General features: G+C 38.7%; 1 protein-coding gene across 3 annotated transcripts in view; it reads right to left on the reverse strand.

Moving 5' to 3' along the window:
• The window catches only part of LOC122646826 (double-strand break repair protein MRE11-like), a 46,725-nt gene extending 42,477 nt beyond the window's left edge, over window positions 1-4,248 (reverse strand). For 2 of the 3 annotated variants that reach the window (XM_043840442.1, XM_043840435.1), the window contains exons 1-4: window positions 4,191-4,247; window positions 3,751-3,794; window positions 2,313-2,448; window positions 1,753-1,910 (exon numbers count right to left, since the gene is read on the reverse strand). In XM_043840442.1, the coding sequence (XP_043696377.1) occupies window positions 1,753-1,910; window positions 2,313-2,448; window positions 3,751-3,767 (311 nt within the window). In that variant the 5' untranslated portion in view covers window positions 3,768-3,794; window positions 4,191-4,247. Of the gene's footprint in view, window positions 1-1,752; window positions 1,911-2,312; window positions 2,449-3,750; window positions 3,795-4,190 lie in introns of all 3 variants that reach the window. The other variant, XM_043840448.1, reaches the window with a different exon arrangement.
• Between the last annotated feature and the right edge of the window lie 14,838 nt (window positions 4,249-19,086).

Below are 19,086 nucleotides of genomic sequence, written 5' to 3' on the forward strand. Positions count from 1 at the left end.
TAGCAACAGTTTCCATCTTTTTAGGAATTTCTTTTTCTTTATATATATGCTTGTAATCCCCATCGTGAGAGTGAATTTAAATAATTGAATGATATTGAGTTGAGTTGCATACGCTGGTAAGCATTGTGTGGCCTGCTGGTCGACTGTTGTTCCTCTTTCCCAATGTCCCTCCTCATCGCAGGTACCATCTCTCTTTTTCTCTTTCCTTCCCCTGCATGATCCCCTTCCTATCTCTCTTTTCTCTTCCCTCCCATCATTATCTTACCATCTTTCATTCTTCTCTATTCTTCTGACTTCCTGCATCTCTTTATTTATTTTATCTTGGCCCTGTTAACTTGCTGCTGGACTATTCTCTGTTAGGACAACTATAGAGGTTATAATCTTTGATCTACAGAATCATTAGACCAGTCCCAATTGGCCAGTAACCTTGGGTGTGAACCCCTCCTCCCTGATCGACTGAGACCCCAAAGGTCTTGTTTTCTGAGATCCATTCTGTGAGAGTTACTCAGATTTCAGTACTGCAATCATTTCTACTGCAAGGTCACTTTGCATGTCTAAATAATACTTTATTCATTTGCCCTTTGGATTCTGTTATGAGCTACCTTAAATCCTTAATAGGGTTGGTAGTTTGTGATTCCTCCCTTTGAGTTTCAGATCGATCCATTTCTGTTTGATGGAGATTCTTCATGAGAATTGAATTCGGTTGCTGCTGGTCATATTTGGAAGTCGAGAGGTTGAAGACAATCCCTCTCCTCTTCCACGTTATTATATTTTGAAGTGATTCCCCATATTACCCACCCCTTTGTCTCATTATTCCCTTCTATCCTTATTTTGTTTCCCATTCCAAGATTACCCCTCCCCACTTATACGTAACCTTCCACTTACTTAATTCCCTTCAGTAGTTTGAACTTTCAATAAGTTACAGCATTGCCACTATTTGTTATTTACCTTTATAAAGTGCTAGATTGTTATAGAAATTACATACGAGCAATTACCTTTGCATTTAGAGCCTTTACAAGCTTGGGTGGGCCGAACCCAACAGGATATTTTGACCCCAGGATCACATCAGAGAGCGTGAATAGCATGAGACTAGGGTTACGGTGAGGGAAAACCCTCCATATTAGTATCAGAAGGTGTCAACATCCTGTTTGAGGGATCAAACAATTGATCATGACCACATGACTGTCATAGATGGCAATAGAGTGCAGCAACAGGTCCTAAAGGAAGGAAAGGTCAAGAACCTCATTCATCTGAGGCCAAGTTAGGAGTAGGTACCACAAGGGGGAAAAAACCCACATGGCTGAACCCTGCTCTATTTCTGCATTGCAATACTATTCCCATTTTTGAGATTTTTAATATTTCCTTGTGATTGTTGTTTTCTGGCTGTGGCAAGTGTGTGGAAGTTTGTTACAAGATAGACTGATAGAGTGAAATACTGGTGAGTGCACTGTTGGTTGCCATGTTGTGCTGTGGTGGTTTGGAGGAAATGTCGAGCTTCTGGGAGGAGTGTTTATCAGTGAGGTATAGTCAGTTTATTCATTGGTTTGGGCAGAAGCTCCCTTATTATTATTATTATTATTATTGTTGTTGTTGTTGTTGTTCGTCAATTTCTTTTTTAGAGCACTATCTCCTTAAATTGCATATCTCTCTCCTAGTTTCCAAGTAAATGGAATTTTTGCTTCTACATGGAAGGAAAGGAAAAGAAATAAGACATTGAAAAGGGAAATTAAGTGAATAGAAAGAAAATAATACATGTTTGCAAAATTCATCGTCTGGTCACTGACAACTTGAAACTGCACTGGTCGATCATTGAGACAATAGCGGCGGAGGATCTCAATGGTCTTAACTAGAGTTGTTCTTGAAGGCTTATTCTCATGGAAAAGATCACCTCCAAGAAGTAGAAAATCCACCTGCAACCAACAATGAAAAATAGTGCTCCTTAATTACTAATCCTGATATAATAGATCTCTCTCTCTTGCTCGCGCTCTCACACAAGTTGACCTTGGGCTTTTGATTGATATTTTTAGGATTTTTGGTTATAGCTTCAATAATGGAAGGAATATGTGACCAGCTTGAAAATATTAAATTTTTTTAATAAAATAAATAAATAAACGAACAGTCAGTACATGTGCCATAGCAAGCAAACTAATGAAGCAGCATTAGTTGGAGCTCTAAAAGGGCTGGAAGCAGGAGCAAGATTAGGGATAGAACCTAGGAGTAATAACAGACCAATGGGAACAAAATTTAGCATCATATATCTAAGCTGTTCGTGAATCTGAGTAGTAAACAAGAAGAAATCAGATGATTATGACCTGTTTTTGCTCAGCTATTGAGCATATCTCCTCAAATGCCTGAAACGAATCATGTCGTCGTACTTCATCCTTCTCCATATAACCCAGATGGCAATCAGTTGCAACAAGCACTCTAATTGTGTTACTGGTTTCCTTCCTGAAAGTTCTTTTATCCATTAGACCAATAGAAACTATTACTGGAATCTAGCAATTACAGGGAACACACAGAATAAACCATCAAGCACAGAACACCAATGTAATTCATGGCCTGTACACTATTCATATCATACAATCCTATTCGTATACTAAATTATATCCTAAATCCCTAATGGATATCAAGATGATATCTTATGTGAACCATGAGTCTCATCACATGATTTCATCCTGCCAGATAACACGGATGTCAATGAGTTGCAACAAGAACTTGATGTGTATTTCTGGTTTCCTACCTGTAAGCATCCCATTGTAATATTAACAGATCTAAAAAAATAGCTAAATAAAAAATAGTGCAACAAGAAATAAATAAATAAATAGCTTAGCCACCTGAAATCACCATTAGTGTTTATTAGCTCAAAAAATAAAAAATAAAAAAAACAAGAATGTTAAACAATAAAATTATATAGAAATTCACCATCTGCACTAAAGACAAAGTAAGAATGTTACATGCCCAAAGGGAAAAAAGTACAAAGTAATGCATGCTAAATCTAGATGATACAATTATATAGAAATTCATCATCTACACTGAAGACATGCAAAGCACACCACCCAAGGATTCGGTATCAGAGCACTCTTGTCTGGATCAGGATGACCTTAATACCCCAACTTAGATTTAGCTAGGATTGGCATCCGGGTTAACTTAAGCCAAGCATCAGCCAAAGATTGCCTAATCCATTGTCCCATCCAATCCAGACTGATCCAGGGTGGGATTGATTTGATCCCTGATCCCATTCTGTAAATCCTTGACACTAAGAATATAAAAAGCAATCAAGAATATTCCAATAGTCTGAAGACTCTGAACCTAAAAGACAACCCAAGCATTAATCTAAACCATATGAAAATCAATTTGTTATGAACCATGAATGTTGGATGTTACCAATAACCCATTCGGATGCTGCAGTTTATCACATCAATAGGATCATATGATTGGAAGAACAACAACGCAACAGGATCTCATAGGTGTCTCCTAGCTATGGATGGTACAGATAAAGGGTAATTTATGCAACCGTTATGGAAAAGATGCAATTGTGTTACAAGTACAATATCATAGAAATATTACAGCATCAGAACATCCACTGATGTAAAGACATGAACATGAAATCAACTGAAAAGTATTTACCCCCTCCATACATGATGAATTTCTGATCTTCAATCAAATGGAAAGTGGCTTATTGGGAAAGCCCTTAGTCATCGAAGAACCAGAACGATGACTCATTTTAAATTTGAGAAACTATGGATTTACCTTGAAGAGTCTCCCATGTTGCCGAAGCTGTTCCTCAATAGATCCTGCAAGAGAGAAACATTGAAACCATATGATCCTAGGTAAATGAACTACTGCATACAGCATTAACTTAACCTTGAGACTGTTCTCTCATTTTCCATGTTCATCTTTAGGTAGAGAAATTATTTAAAAAAGAAAATGAGGGACAGATACTGAGTTGCCAACAGTTGGATATGGATCAAAATGACATCCATGACCGGATTTCCCTGCATAAATGGGCTTCATATGCCTATCCAACTGTTGACAGTTCGACAGCACTCACAAGTCACAATGGTGCCCGAGGAAGCAGAAAGTCGGTAACCATTGAGACTTGGGTAAAGACATCAGCTTAGATTAGAACACCATATAGAGAGTAAGCCAGAGGTACGATCAAAATTAACAAAAAAAGAACATATTTCTACCTGTTCATAAGCTTAGAGAGAAGAAGAGAGATGGCGTTTCAATTCAGTGAGGACAAGATAAAACATGAAACCCTAGAGAAAAAAAAAAAACTAAGTCAGACGATAGGAATCGCCGGGCAATAAAAAAATGAATGGTGAATTCTGAACATCTGAAACATGGCGTAATTTAAAATGAATAACACAAAAGAACTGGGGAACAAGAGGAGGGGGAGACGTAGACGACAAGTAAAACCAGAACTAGTGATACAGCAGTGGATAGAAGACAGAAACGCACACAGAGAAAGGAGAACGTGTTATTTAGCCTCTCTGCGATCTATAGAGCGGAGAGAGAGAGGCCCTCCTCTCTGCAACTGCAAGAGCTGGGGAGGGGAAACGGGAAAACCTTCAAACCAACGACCAAATGGTGGCGGGGAATTTAAAATGGCAGAAAGAGGAAAACGAGAGTCCCTGTTGCCTACGGTACTGTGCAGTGTTAGCTAGCTGTCCGTATCTTTTTTTCACTTCGACAATTATGTCCTTCCGATAAACCTGTATTATCAATATTTGCAATCCTTTCTATATTAAAAGGGTTGAGTAGTAGTAGCGCGCTAACCCTAAATCTAAACCATTGAGTCTCATAACTTTAATCTTTAATGTTAAAAATATATCATGTCTATTTTATTTATTACTGATTTTACCTCCACAGCCCATTAGTTTGGTTGAAGTCTAATGTCTAGATTATTTGGGGGGAAAAAGCAAATAAAAGGTAGGGCAAGGGATCTCTACACCAGAGTCTGGGCCAATGAGGGAGAATACTTGGGCATCTACCCAGGGGGCAAGTGCATCATTTCACGATGCCCTGTGAGAGGGTGTAGGGGGCGTCACCAAACAGAGATCTTTTTCCCTATAAGGTAGTAGAGAACATTCGCTCGGGATTTCTCATCCGCGTCGGCAGAGATCAAGAGCTCTTAGCACAACTCACTTACTCAGGTATCTCTTCTCATCCACGTCAACGGAGATCAAGAGCTCTTAGCACAACTCACTCACTCAGCCTATCTCTTCTCATCCGCGTCAGCGGAGATCAAGAGCTCTTAGCACAACTCACTCACTCTCTCTCTCTCTCTCTCTCTCTCTCTCTCTCTCTCTCTCTCTCACACACACACACACACACACACACACACACATTTTCTAACTTTTGGAGTTCTGTATCGTAAATTGAACAGTTCAATCTCTTATAGGTGGTGCTACATTTTACCATTTTGGGTTAATAGAAAAGGGAAGAAAAGCAGGCGGAGGGATTTATCTGGATTTCTCAATGAGGAATGTGGCATACCCCATATCATTGGAACCGTCAGAGGGATTTCTCATTATTTAGCCTAACCCTCCTATTATAATCACACCCAAATCATGTCTAATTTGAACTTTGTATGTAGGCCCGGCAGGGGAGTAATTGGAGATGACACTGAAACTATTTCAGGATGTCTGGTGGTAAGTAACTGATCATCACCTATTTAAATCAACCATGCATGGTAGTTAACGCATTTGGACCATTTAAAACACTTTGAAAAAATCCACGTGTGTGTACGAGAGCACTAGAGAAAACCCCGGGTCATTCGGAGCCAAAATCAGCTCTTGAGGACCATGGGGCAGAACCCTATGGATGTTGCATACATCAACCGCAAGCTACATCCACAAGTGTTTTCATGCCCTGAAATGGGTAATTATGAATGTGGGTCCCACATATATATGTATACATGCGACTTGTGTCACGGATGTATGTTGGTTAGGATGGAACAATCCAGTACAACCACCCCTTGCCAACAGGGGGATAGGTGTTGGACAACCCACAATGGTAGGCTTGACAAGATTTTTTGAGATACCATTTTCGCGGCACGATGTGATTATTACCGAAGGCGGACCGAGTTTGGGTGATCGATGGATGATTCCAGGACCAAAAGTCAGGACGGGATTTTTGGGGCTTGCTAGTTGACCCATGGCGCATTCGGGGACTGGCAGGCTCCTATTCGCAACTAGGGTTTGATATTGTTGGGTGACCAATAGAAGATTTCGGCACCAGGGATACTACATAATGTGTTACAATAGTACTTTAACCCCCAGACTTAGTTTTTATTAGATGAATAATTAAAATGAACTCATTCATGCATTCATGTGCATTGCATTCATGGACTATATGTACATGCTTGTATGTTCTAATTTACTCGTTGGGCTTAGTGAAGCTCACACCACATGGTGCCCATTTTTTTAGACTGTGACACAGGACTTATTGTGCCAATGGGCAAAAATGATGGTTTGGATGTAGTTGATGATGGTGACGATTGGTGGGTTCCAGAGTGCGAGGGACATGGAGTTGATTGTGGTTGTGACGAGTGTGCTTATGGAACACAGTGATCGAGGATAGGGTCCTCAAGATACATTTACTTTATTTTTCAGTCTGGTTGTATTCGGTGGGCTTGGCCCCAACTCTTGTATTTAGTACTCCTCTTTTGATGTAATATTTTGTGGATATTTAGTACTTATGTTATGATGAGAACTATGGTTGTTTTTTATGGATAATGCTACACACGATTACTTATATGATACACAACTTAGCTTCCGCACTCTGATTTATACTGTTATACTATCTCCCGCTGCTTTGATTATGATTATGCGACTTGGGGACTGTGAGAGCTAGCTACTACTTATGATATCTTGGTGGCTGTTGGGGTGCATGTGTGCATCATAGTCACACTACCCTGGTGATAAGGAGTGGTGTGTGACAAGAACAACTATGATAGAATTGAACTTGAGGAGATGATTCAAGTAGCTCTCTTGTCCACCTAGTTCTTTCTAAAGCATAGATCAAAGATGTTTGAAGTTGTCTAAATGTTTGAAGGTAATGATGGGCTTGCAGAGAGATGGGAGGCTTCTCAGAGAGCTGAAGCAACCAAGAGCAGAGCTTATGAATTCTCCTCATCAGATAAGGTTTTATATGCCAAGCATACAATCAATATTACTATGAAATCATTGTGATTATAATTTCCTATTCAAGGATCTCTCGTGGGCATTATATGCAAAGCATACACTCAATATTATAGAATATTCAACTTCTTTTCAATGTTTCTACCTACACTTTAGTCATATATTTCTAGAGTTAAAAAAATATTGATTTGGGTAATTTTTTTGTTCATTTTAATGGAGAGTTGATCTTCATGAGTATAGAACTTCCACCAGACTATCAAATTTTGCATTATTCTTTGAAAGTATCATTGACATTGAGCAGAACTCCCTTTTGTACTATGACCTGACTGGGATTGTAGAAAAACATAAACCTAAAACGATGCAGAAAATAATAAAAATTGCAAACAAACAATGACAAGATTGCCTACATCAAATTCATATATAGGCAAATATTCTTTCGCATCCTAGGCTAGCAAACCATATACTTTCTTTAACATTCTACACTAGCTAGCCCAAATAATGAGGAAGAACAACTACTTGCAACAACCCAACATGCAAAGAGCTATTTTGTCCTTCTCAAATTAATGCAAATTATCCCAACAAGTTAGCAATCTAGACAATCAATTTACCCGAAAAAAATACATATATATTGAACAACTTGAAAGCCATGATTTGAATTTTGGCATAGTATCATAATAACACAAAACCACAAAAAACTACATAATCATGCTATTTTATAATTGCATTATCTGTAGCCATATTAAGGTCGAAATGTTACAATATTGTACCCAATTCTAAAAATCCAATATATTTTTTAAATTTCACACAGAAATGAATCAAATACATTAGACTAAATCAAAGTCCTACTGTCACGCCCCCATCTCAATAAAGGGTATTTTACAAGAAAAAGGGGGTGACTGGGACGACAGGTGTCATCCCAATACTACCAGGATCACAGATACAGTGTCCCGAGCCACAGTCCACCCAGTTATCAAGTCATGATAACATCAGAGAACGTATCTAGAGGAATAAATCGTTCCAATTACAGAATTAGTGGAAGCGAAATTCATTTAAATCATATAAATATAGAGCATCGGTTCTCTAATGATAACACATAATACAGTTACAATACTCCGTATCCATCCAGTACACTCCGTATATTTACACATAAAGTTTATACATGAATGAAGATAAATACATAAATAAATAATTAAATCACGTCACTAGGGCATCATTCTTGGGTGTACATCGACATCCAAGTCCCAGCCACCGACTCCACTTGATTCGCATCCATAGGTGCTCATCAAGAGATTACCTGCATATCAACTAAAAAGAGGTTGCGCAACAGGGTTAGCTCTACAAGCTAGTGAGAGAGCAAAGGAAAATGCACATACACACAAACATACAATTTCAAACAATTCATGATGCATGCTAATGTTAATTCATTTCCACTTAGCATACAAATTCTAAGTCAAGTGTATGCTACTGTGATAACTCGGGAGACACTGTGGGTCACTTAACTTTTCGCCACAATAAAATCACAGTTATCACAAGGGAGCCTATACCGGTAGAAGCCATCAGACCACCCAGTGGGAGACCTCGATAGCCATCACTACCTCTGACCTGGCCTCTCTCCCCCATAAGCAACATGTGCTCAGACTATCCAACACATAAACCCCTGTTGGTAAGGGTCGTAGCATAAGGGAACAAGAATCCTAGCCACAGATATACTACATGCAAGTCCTATCATCCCGAGAGATATTCTGAGTGCATCAACGTCCCATTCCATCTAGTACCCGGGTACCAATACGGCACGGCGCATACAGATCAGGATGACATTTAACAAGTTTCATAATTAATTCTGGGGTTCCAACACCAAGTACACCCTACACCGTATCCCGATACAATAGTGAGAACATTGTCACAACACATTCAAAGCAGTTCACATTTAAGATAAATAATGCACTGCACAAGATGCCTATAATTCATATAATAGCATGATAATGATTGCTTAATATATATATATCCAAGCCCAAACAAATCACCCAAAACCCACTCACCGAACTTAGGTGTCACCCGACGTGGTTGACATGAATCTCACCGGTGCACCTTCTATCCATCAAGTTGGTAGCCTAAGAATACAAGAGCAAACATCAAAAGATGTATAGGGGGTCCTATGTTATGCGACCCAAGTTAAAATTAAGTTTCAACCAAGACAGCACGGACGAAAGCAACAGGGTGAGTCTATCCCTAACTTCGTTCAGGCCAAAGGGTCAAAACACGAGGGACAGATCCATGGACGAAACTTCCACTTGGATCCATTCCTGCATCCGTTCGAATCCTGAGACACACCCGAGAGTGAACGGAACCACGGACGGAACCTCTTTATGAATCCATCCCTGCATCCATTCAATCCCTGAGACATTCCCAAGAGGGAATAGAACTGCGAACGGAGGCAACAAAGTAAATTCGTTCCTACATCAGTTCGAACCAGCTACCGGAATATATTGGACGAGCTGACGGATGGAACCATGACGGTGACTCCGTTCGTGCATCTATCAGAGTTCTTTTCGAGATTTCTTAAGGTTTTCCCCTCCAGCTTGGAACCTGGAGTTCACATGGCACTCAAGGTCATGGAGGGGTATCCTAGGTCTCCCTAGGGTCACTAGAACCTAGGCCTACCTTATGGATCCAAGATCACATAAGGATCTAAATCCATTTGGTCCAATATAGAGTTTGGGCTTTGAAAACCAGGGGATTAGCAACTAAAGCTGCAAGGCAACTGATAGAAAGCCTTCACTAAAGCTTGGTCTTCACCATTAAGGTCTCATTCAAGGCCAAGCCTCACCTTGAGTCCCAAATGGAACCCTAGGTTAGTTTAAGCTCAGGAAAACTACTTCAAATCAAGAGTGTAAATGGATAAGAGGGAGGTACCAAGAGATAGAGCTTACCTTGGTGAGTGGAGGTCCAATCCCAGCCCTAGCCAGCCTTGAAGATCCACTATCTTCTTCCTCCTTCTTCCCTTTTTCTTCTTTTCTTTAATCCTTGTCCGGACAGCAAGAGGAGGAGAGGTAGGGCAGCCAATTCCCTTTGGCATGCCTTCCATCTTCTTCCTTTCCCCTCCCATTCCTCTTCCTTACTTCTTCTTCTTCTTTCTTGCCTCTTCTCCTCCACGGTTTTGCTTGGAGGGGGAGAGAGGGGAGAATATGGGGCTAAGCCCTATCTTTTAAGGACCAAAAGAGGCCTCAGGGCTTGTTTGCCTAAATGTCTCTAAGACTAAGGATGGTCTTTTGGGTTTAAATGAGCCTTAGGGCCTGTTTGGCCAAGGTCACCACTTAATTAATCTATTTAGTTAGGACATGTTTGGGTCTGCCCTAGGTCTTATAAAGGACTCATTAATTCTAGGGCTTGTTTGGTTCAAGCTAAGTAGAAGAATTCATTATTTATTTAAATTAAGTCTTGTGGGCCCACCTTCATGGTCCAACTAACCAATTGAAGGTAAGGGTGGGAGTCCATCTCGTTCTAAAGGTCTAGTTATGGTGTCCGGGACACGGGGATGTGAGTCCCACATGAAAATACTTCAAAAGGGTAAGAAACAGTACGGACGGATCCACGAACGGAACCAGTCTAGTGAGTCCGTTCGGGACTCCGTTGCTACTGTCAGGGCCCAAACCTCAAGGAAAGTTACCGGGTTTTGGCCCGTACTTTCAAGGCTTCGAGGGGATACGTATAATGAAAATTTAAAGTTCAAAGTCGCAGGGGTTAACCATTGCCATCGTGGCATTACCCGTTGGTAAAAGTCTAATTTGACCCGGGGTGTTAGGATATATTTCGGGTGCGGGTGTAACACCTACTATGTATAATGGCTCAAATTTATAGAGCTAATACAAGATCTTATTACACTATAACTATTCCAATAGTTTAGCAAAACTTGACATATAATTTAACAAACGTGTCAATCAATTGTTATACTGTCATATAAGCTCATGAAATAGTTGACATATATTAATCCATCATTTGATCATTTTCTTTCAGGAAATATACTTAAAACTATAAAACGTACATGTTGTAGAAGGAGATATCGAAAAACATAAGAAGCCCTATTTGAGATAAGCATACATGGTTTTAGCATAAACCAAATCTGCCTTTTATTTTCCTTCATGTTTTCTAATTTTTTGTATAATCATCTAAGGTGTGGGGGGTTATCCACACCCTAGGATGTTTTGGGATAAAATGAGAAGATTGAACCCACAATACAAATTTATAGCCATCCATGCATATTTATCTCATGGACTCAAAACTGGTAATGAGTTTTTTTCTTTTTCAAATGAAAAGTTGTTCGAATGTCTCAAGTTTCACAAATGATATTTGCATGGAAGAAAACAAAAATGACTGAAGTTTGAATTTAATCAAATTTAAAGATTGAAACCAAAGTTAATAAATTTCAATCTTGATGTATGCTATGGTTTTTACCCAAAAAAAATCTTGATGTATGCTATAGTTTTAACTTCTATGTGATGCTTCACCAATTTACCTAGTTAAGGGTAAAATAAATGAACACTTAGGATTTGTTATCAAGGATCAACAGTTTAGATTTGGATGATTTATCCAAGGTGTGAGTTTAAAATCTTTAAGCTGATGCTCAAATTTTACCAATATTAAAATCATATTTTTTTGGAAATATTTGTGATTCCAATTTTTAAGAGCTCGTTTGGTAACGGTTTGGCATTCTTTCGTTTTTCAATAATGGAAAAACATGTAAAACATGTTTGGCAAAATGGTTTGTTCTATTGTTCTTTTAGAATGAACCGGTTATATTATTGATATGTGGAACGTGATTTACATAACACCTCAGAGATGATTTTATTTTTTCATTATGCAGACCAAATCAAAAGCACAAAATGAACAACAAAACTCGGGAAAAACCCAATAGAGACCTATGGCTCAAGGACACCACTTGAAGGCAACGTGAAGTTGCAGGAGAGGAGAAGGGCTAAAGATCGACAAAGCAGGAGGCCATTGTGAGTTCGTCTTAACCCAAATGCTATCTCTGTAACTCTCTCTCTCTCTCTCTCTCTCTTTGTCTCTATTTTTTACGATATGTAATCTCGTTTTGGGAACTTGGTCTGACCTACCAAACCTTCTCCTCCCATTTTGTCTCAGAAATTGGTAAGAATCACCCTGTTGTAAGCCCTCTGGTGTTAGATCGAAGAAATTAGAAACGGAAAGGTATGGATTTTATAGGGTTCTTGATGAAACTTTTAGGACTTTTGAAATCTTTAACTTTGTTTCATTGTAATGTACATAATCTGTGAGATAAGACATTACATCTCTCTCAATCTTTCTCAATTTCGCTATCTCTCTCTGTTTCTCTATATGATTCAAATTATTTTTTATCTGACCTACCAATTTTTCTTCATTTGAATTTTGTCTTAGAAATTGGATAAGAGAAAGCCTGATGTAGACCCTCGGGTGTTAGATTGAAGAAATCTGATTTTCTAAAAAGTATAGATTTTGAGCAAATATTAGGGCTTTTAAAATTTGTAACTATGTTTCACTGTAACATACATAATCTGTGAGATAATTTATTACCTCTCTCTCAATCTTTCTTTGTTTTGCTATCTTTCTCTGTCTCTCTCTATGATTTCAATGTACATAATCCGTGATATAATATGTGTTGGTATGGATGGACTTGCAAATATCCATGTTTGATATGTTAATTTATGGTTTCATGAATTGGAAATATGTTAGAGATATCCATGTTTTTAAGTTGATTCCTATCAAATTTAGATCGATTCAAGTCATTTGGATAGGGTATTACAGTTGCATAAGAGAAAGAAACTGAATCTTTTTTTTTTTGCTTCTTTTAACTTTGCGCACTCTTCCTTTCTATCCTCTTTTTCACCATTGGTTCACTTTAGTTTCTATTTTTTTCTCCTTTGCAGCTGAGTAATACTGGGTGATACCGAAGCTACTATGAAGTTATTTACTTGCTGTTGACTACTCATTAAATATTCTATGGTGTACTGAATATTAGAAGGCACATTCCTCCTTGCAACGTCTTATCTGTTCTGGTTAATTTTCTAGCATCAGCTTTCATAGTGTTTTCCCTTGCATCCAGCTAGTAACTATAACCCATATTTTGGTATGATACTTTCCTAGTTCTAAGCTTTATTCGGTTGTAAATTCTAAACCATATATGCATCACCATGAACTTGCATTCCATAGTGATTCATGATATTCGCCAAACTTAAACTCCATTAGGATCATTTAACCTCTTTGTGTATCAGTTGCTATCATTCTTGTTATATAAGCCAGGTCTTCACTCTAGCTTGCAATGGATTAGATTTTTTCTTACTTGTTTAAATTGAAATCATTTCAACTCCACGACATTCAAAATTTTCTATTCTCTCCTGAAAGGCCCATTGCTTAGAAATTTGGAAACAATTTCAGAATATTTGCATTCATTTAATAAGATCCTCGTTTTGGTAAAGCTACACTAGATAAATGAAATTATTAATTTGTTTTTCACGATTGAAACATCAATTCCTTTAAACTTTGTCAAGTAAATTTTTTTCTTTTTTCCCCTCTTTAATTTTAGAATACAATATGATCGTGTTTATGTTAAAGAAGTCATTTTGCTGTAAGCTAATTGCCATAAGTGCAAAATGCATCCTTGCTTTTCAGTACTCCTTTTATGTCCTTTACTCATTGTGGGAAGATTTGCTGATATATTCCATCTGAAGTGGAAACATAGTAACTGAAGCAATGCTATTGCATTTGAATCTGCATGATATGTTATCCTTCGGAGTGCCTTACCACATTATTCTTGTTGGATCTATTACTACTTTTTAGTTGTTTGATATGATGAGTCAATTTGACTAGTGTTGCCACTTTAATTGCATTTTTATGTAATCTGTCCTACTTTAACTAGCAATCAAATATAATCCATACTTGTCAAAGATTATGGCTAGTTCATCAAAATCAAAATCAAAATTTAGGCCTGCCAATTGGTCCACTAGTGAGGTCTGGTAACAAGAGTGGGGCAACCTTCAGCAAAACTGGATGGGATGACATTAAAACCCGGTTAGAAGCCACGTTTGGTTGGGATTTCGATAGAGAACAGATAAGGAACAAGTTCAACAAGATGAGAATAGAGTAGTAACTTTAAGGCATTGCTTGAAACTACGGGGTTCGGATGGAACTCAATTACCAAGATACTTATGTTGACGATGACAGTGTTTAGGACAGAACTATAGTGGTAAATATTATATTGTTACCTGTTTTGGTCTGATTTAAACTATTTTTTTTTTCGTGTTATTTTGGTTTGTATATAATACATGTCTAATATAGTATCTCATTTTGTATATAGGCACATCCAGGATGGAAAAGTATCAGACTCAAGGTTTGACACATTGGTTTGAACTCCAAATGATATTTGTAGATTCTTATGCCCGTGGAAATGGTGGACTAAATTCGGCCTCAGATTGGGTGAATCCTGGAGTGCTTGATGATCTAGAGGTTGATGAAGAAAGACCTACACTAACCAACCCCACTCAGACAGGTCTAGATGACATACAGGTCAATGAGGTTGAGGAGGAGAGGCAGCCTGTATGCCATAGACAAGATAGAACTCCAACAGCTTAAAGGAATCGGAGTATGTCCACTGATGTCTCAATGGCTTTGGCTTCTATTGGGAAATTGTGTGTGATAAAGATAAAGAAGGCATTTGTAAGTAATGAGGCAATATCTGCAGCTTCTAACCTTGGCACATTAGTGACTCCCACAGCTTCTTCTATCGACACCAATTCTTTGGCATATACACGTGTCCTTGACGAAATACCTGATATACCTAAAGACATGAACCTGAAGGCCTTACAACAAATTAGGGAATCACCTGAGTGGAGGCAGACATTCATTGGTTGTAGGTCTGACAGGAGGATGTGGTTGTTGGAGTTAGAATAGTGTGTTGGTCAGATTTAAACTTTGATTTGGTTATGCTATGTTTAATTTGGGTGGTTTGAACTTGACAATTTGTATTATGTTTGATTTGGTAGGTTTTGGAAACAATTTGTTGCTTCTTCTATGATGTTGTACAATTTATTTGAGTGTTTGATGGTACTTTTTAAACTGTATGGTTAATGTATGCTTTTGTTGTATAATACTGTTTATATCTATGTTTGTTCTAAGTAATTATGTTGATGGTGTAATGTGGGTTATATCTAAACATATTATATTATTGTGGATATGTAGCAGTTATGGCAACAATACACCAGTGCAGTAATGATTCATCTAGTGATGAGGGTGACATTATTACATTAGCCTCATGATTACATGCCACCCAAAACCTATACACTAGAGAGCCTTATAGGGATGGTAGACATCCATGATCAATAATGGTCCATGAGATTTTGAGTGGTCATGCAGATCGTTGCTTTCAGGAGTTTTGCATGGACGGGTGCTAATGGCTAGAAAAAATTGGCAAGAGAAAGGATCACACCACAAAATTTTAATTCAATTCTAATAGAGATATGTTCAAAACATAAATTTTATCTTTATTTTAAGATAATATGCAATCATTTTATCATTTTTTTTGTATGCTAAGTATGGTTTTTATGTTTTTTTTTTAAGGGGGGGGGGGGGGGCGGAAGTAGTTTTCTATCGGGGAGTGTGGCCTACACCAGCACTCCCATGTGTCTATCTCTTTCTTCCTCAAAACAAGGGGGAAGAAGTGTCTTTTCAAATGGGGAGGAGAGAGATAGACTCATGGGAGTGCTAGCATAGGCCACACTCCCGGACAGAGAACTTTCTCCCTTTTTTTTTTTTTTTTTATCAATCATACACTATCCTTTTTGTTTTTAGAATTGCATTGGAGCCATCGATGATAGTCATATTAGTGTCATAGTGCCTAAGTCAGACCAAACACGTCACAGAAACCGTAAGGGCCTTTATCAGACAAAACGTGAAGTGTGTATGTTCTTTTGATATGCGATTCACGTATGTCTATGCAGGTTGGGAGGACAGTGCTAATGATTGTCGTGTATTTGAGCATGCAAGGAGAGATCCCAGTTTACAGTTCCTACATCCACCTGAAGGTAACAACCCATTTAATCCTACTGATATATTAAAATCACTTGGGAGGAAGTATTTAAATTACTAACTTTTTTATTTCACAATGGTTTAATATGTAAGAAAATATTATGTTATAGACTTTACGTATGTAAGTTAAGTTGGGTACTTGACCCCATTTCGAGGTGAGAGGTATCATATTTCCAACTACCAAGGATCTGGGAGAAACCCGAAGATTGCTAAAGAGTTATTCAACTACAGGCATTCCTCACAAAGGAATATAATTGAGTGTTGATTTGGGGTTCTGAAAAATAGGTTTATGATATTAAGAAATATGCCTCCTTATAGTGTTAGAGTCCATATATACATTGTGATGGTCTATTAAGGAATGCATAATTACATCCATGACGAACAAATTGTGGACAAAGAATTTGCAAAATTAGGGAATGACAACGATGAAGTGATAGATGAACTAAATCCTAAACACCAGCCGTATTTAACATTTATGTCTAAACTCAGTCAGAAAGACGGTAGAAGAATCATGAATAACATTCGAAAAAACATTGCAAATCAGTTGACCAGAAATTATAGGACAGCAGAGCATATGGGTTGAATTTAATTGTGTATGAACATTCGGAGGATATTTTCTGGAACTTATTTTGAATTTTTTATGGCACACTTCTAGGCCATGGGTGGTATGCAACCTTTTTATTCAAGAAATTTTTAGTTATATTAAATCTAATTGTTATATTCAATGTACAATCTAATTGTCATTATTAGATTTCGTGGGTGTAAGGGTCTATGGACCCTACACGTAAATTGTTAAGGTTGCTATGAGTTGTTAGGATTCCTTTGTCTTTGTTTATTCTGAGGTTTGCTTTCCTACTTGTTCTAGGAAACTAACTTCCTTTTCTATGTAATGACTTTTATTATATAAACAGTATGTGAGAGGCTGAAGATAATTAATTCTAGATTTTCTCTCTTCTCTTTTCTTCATTCTCAATTTCTTATTCTCTTCTGCTGCTTGATTTATCTCTTCAGTTTAATTACATGGTATCAGCTTTTGTGAAGATTTGTTATCCTGTGATTTAGATTGAAGATCATTATAGTCTTCACATGCTGGGTGCAGGACCCTATGCTGTTGGTCTGTGATTGTGCCCAGTCTTTGATGTAGTACGGAATACTAAGGCCTGAATCTATTTCTTCTCCTCGCATGGAATACAACCTGCGAATCTAAGTCTCTACAATTTATGATTATGGTGTTTTTATCATTACTTGAAGATCACGCATGAAATAACATCTACGATTCTGATTTCTCTGCAATCTGCGATTCTAATTTTCCTATCTCTATTTGAAGATTAGAAAGTTGGTATGTGTTTGAGAGATTGATTTCAACTCAATCTGCTTCTCGAAGTTCTCGGTTTGTGTGTTTACATCTGCTTCAATATTGAATCAGATCTATTTGGAATTCTAGTTCAATTCTCCATTCCATATCTAAGGTATTATATTCTCTGTTTCGGCTTGCTTTTGTTCGTGGTTGTACTAAGCTGGGCATGGGTAATATATATACTCTAGCTTGAAGGGAGTGTTAGATTTCGTGGGTGTGAGGGTCTACGAAGAACCAGACCCTACACGTAAGTTGTTAAGGTTGCTATGAGATGGTGTTATGAGTTGTTAGGATTCCTTTTTCTTTTCTTATTCTGAGGTTTGCTTTCCTACTTGTTCTGGGAAAACTAATGTAATGACTTTTATTATATAAAAAGTGTGTGAGAGGCTGGAGATAATTAATTCCAGATTTCTTCTCTTCTGTTTTCTTCATTCTTGATTTCTTCTTCTCTTTTGCTGCTTGATTTATCTCTTTAGTTTAATTACAGTTGTTGCGTGTGAAAACCTCCGGTGCTTGGTTCGCCCGTGGATGAACCTGCAAAAACCAAGCAATGAGCGCAAGAGAGCAATGGTTCGCCGGTGTGGCTCCGACCTAGGACTCTCCGATGCTCAAGTCAGGTCTCCAACGCGACAGCGTAACTGCGTAATAAAAAACCAGATGAGGAATAGTGCTCCATACCTGGGTATTTATAGAGTAAGGAGGAGATGAGACGGTTGGAAGAGTCCTAGTATGGTAGGAGTCCTTCTTTCGGAAGGTTCTCTCTCGTAGAGCAGAGTGGAGAGTTATTTTCGGAGTCAGACTCTTATTAAGGTAAGAGTCCATGTAGAGTGCGATTCTGTGATGCGCTAGGATCGTGGCTCGGTCCTTATCCCGTGATTCTCGGGATGTGCTGACGTGGCCCGGAGATCCCCGGTGGGGTGCTATGGGAGCTTCAATGGAGGAGGGCTCGGCCTACGAGGTCGGTCCGGGAGGTTGGTCTCGGCCATGAGCTCGGCTAGGAGTCTATGGCTGACCCGTACAATCTCGGCCTCAGCCACCGGCTAGCTCGCTCCACTCAGGCTTTGTCAGGTGACTTATCGGAGATGGGGTCGACCCAATTTCCTGCTCGGCCCAACTCTGTTCTCGGACTGAGGTCGGGTCGGCCACGTGGCAGCCTCCGATAGGTGGGATGTTTTATGCCTCATCACAGGCCCCCCCACTCATCAGGGGTCGGCTCGGCGTTGATGAGTGAAGTTTCCTGGTCGCTTGTCTGGAAGATTCTTGCGGTTGAGCCGAGATTATTTATTGCTGCGGATTTGACGTTGCACGATCTCGACGGTTGGGTGTCACGTACCGCGTCGCAAAGTCATTATGGCTGGCTCGGAATTCAAACGTCCTTTGATGGGGCCGTTGGATCATGTTGAGCTCGTCGGCCGTTGGATCAGAAACCCAAGGATTATAAATAGGCGACTCCTAACTATTCATTCTTCATCGCTTTAAGTTATTGACTTCTCGGCAAGTTTG

Source organism: Telopea speciosissima, chromosome 1, assembly GCF_018873765.1.
Source record: "Telopea speciosissima isolate NSW1024214 ecotype Mountain lineage chromosome 1, Tspe_v1, whole genome shotgun sequence".
NCBI lineage: Eukaryota > Viridiplantae > Streptophyta > Magnoliopsida > Proteales > Proteaceae > Telopea > Telopea speciosissima.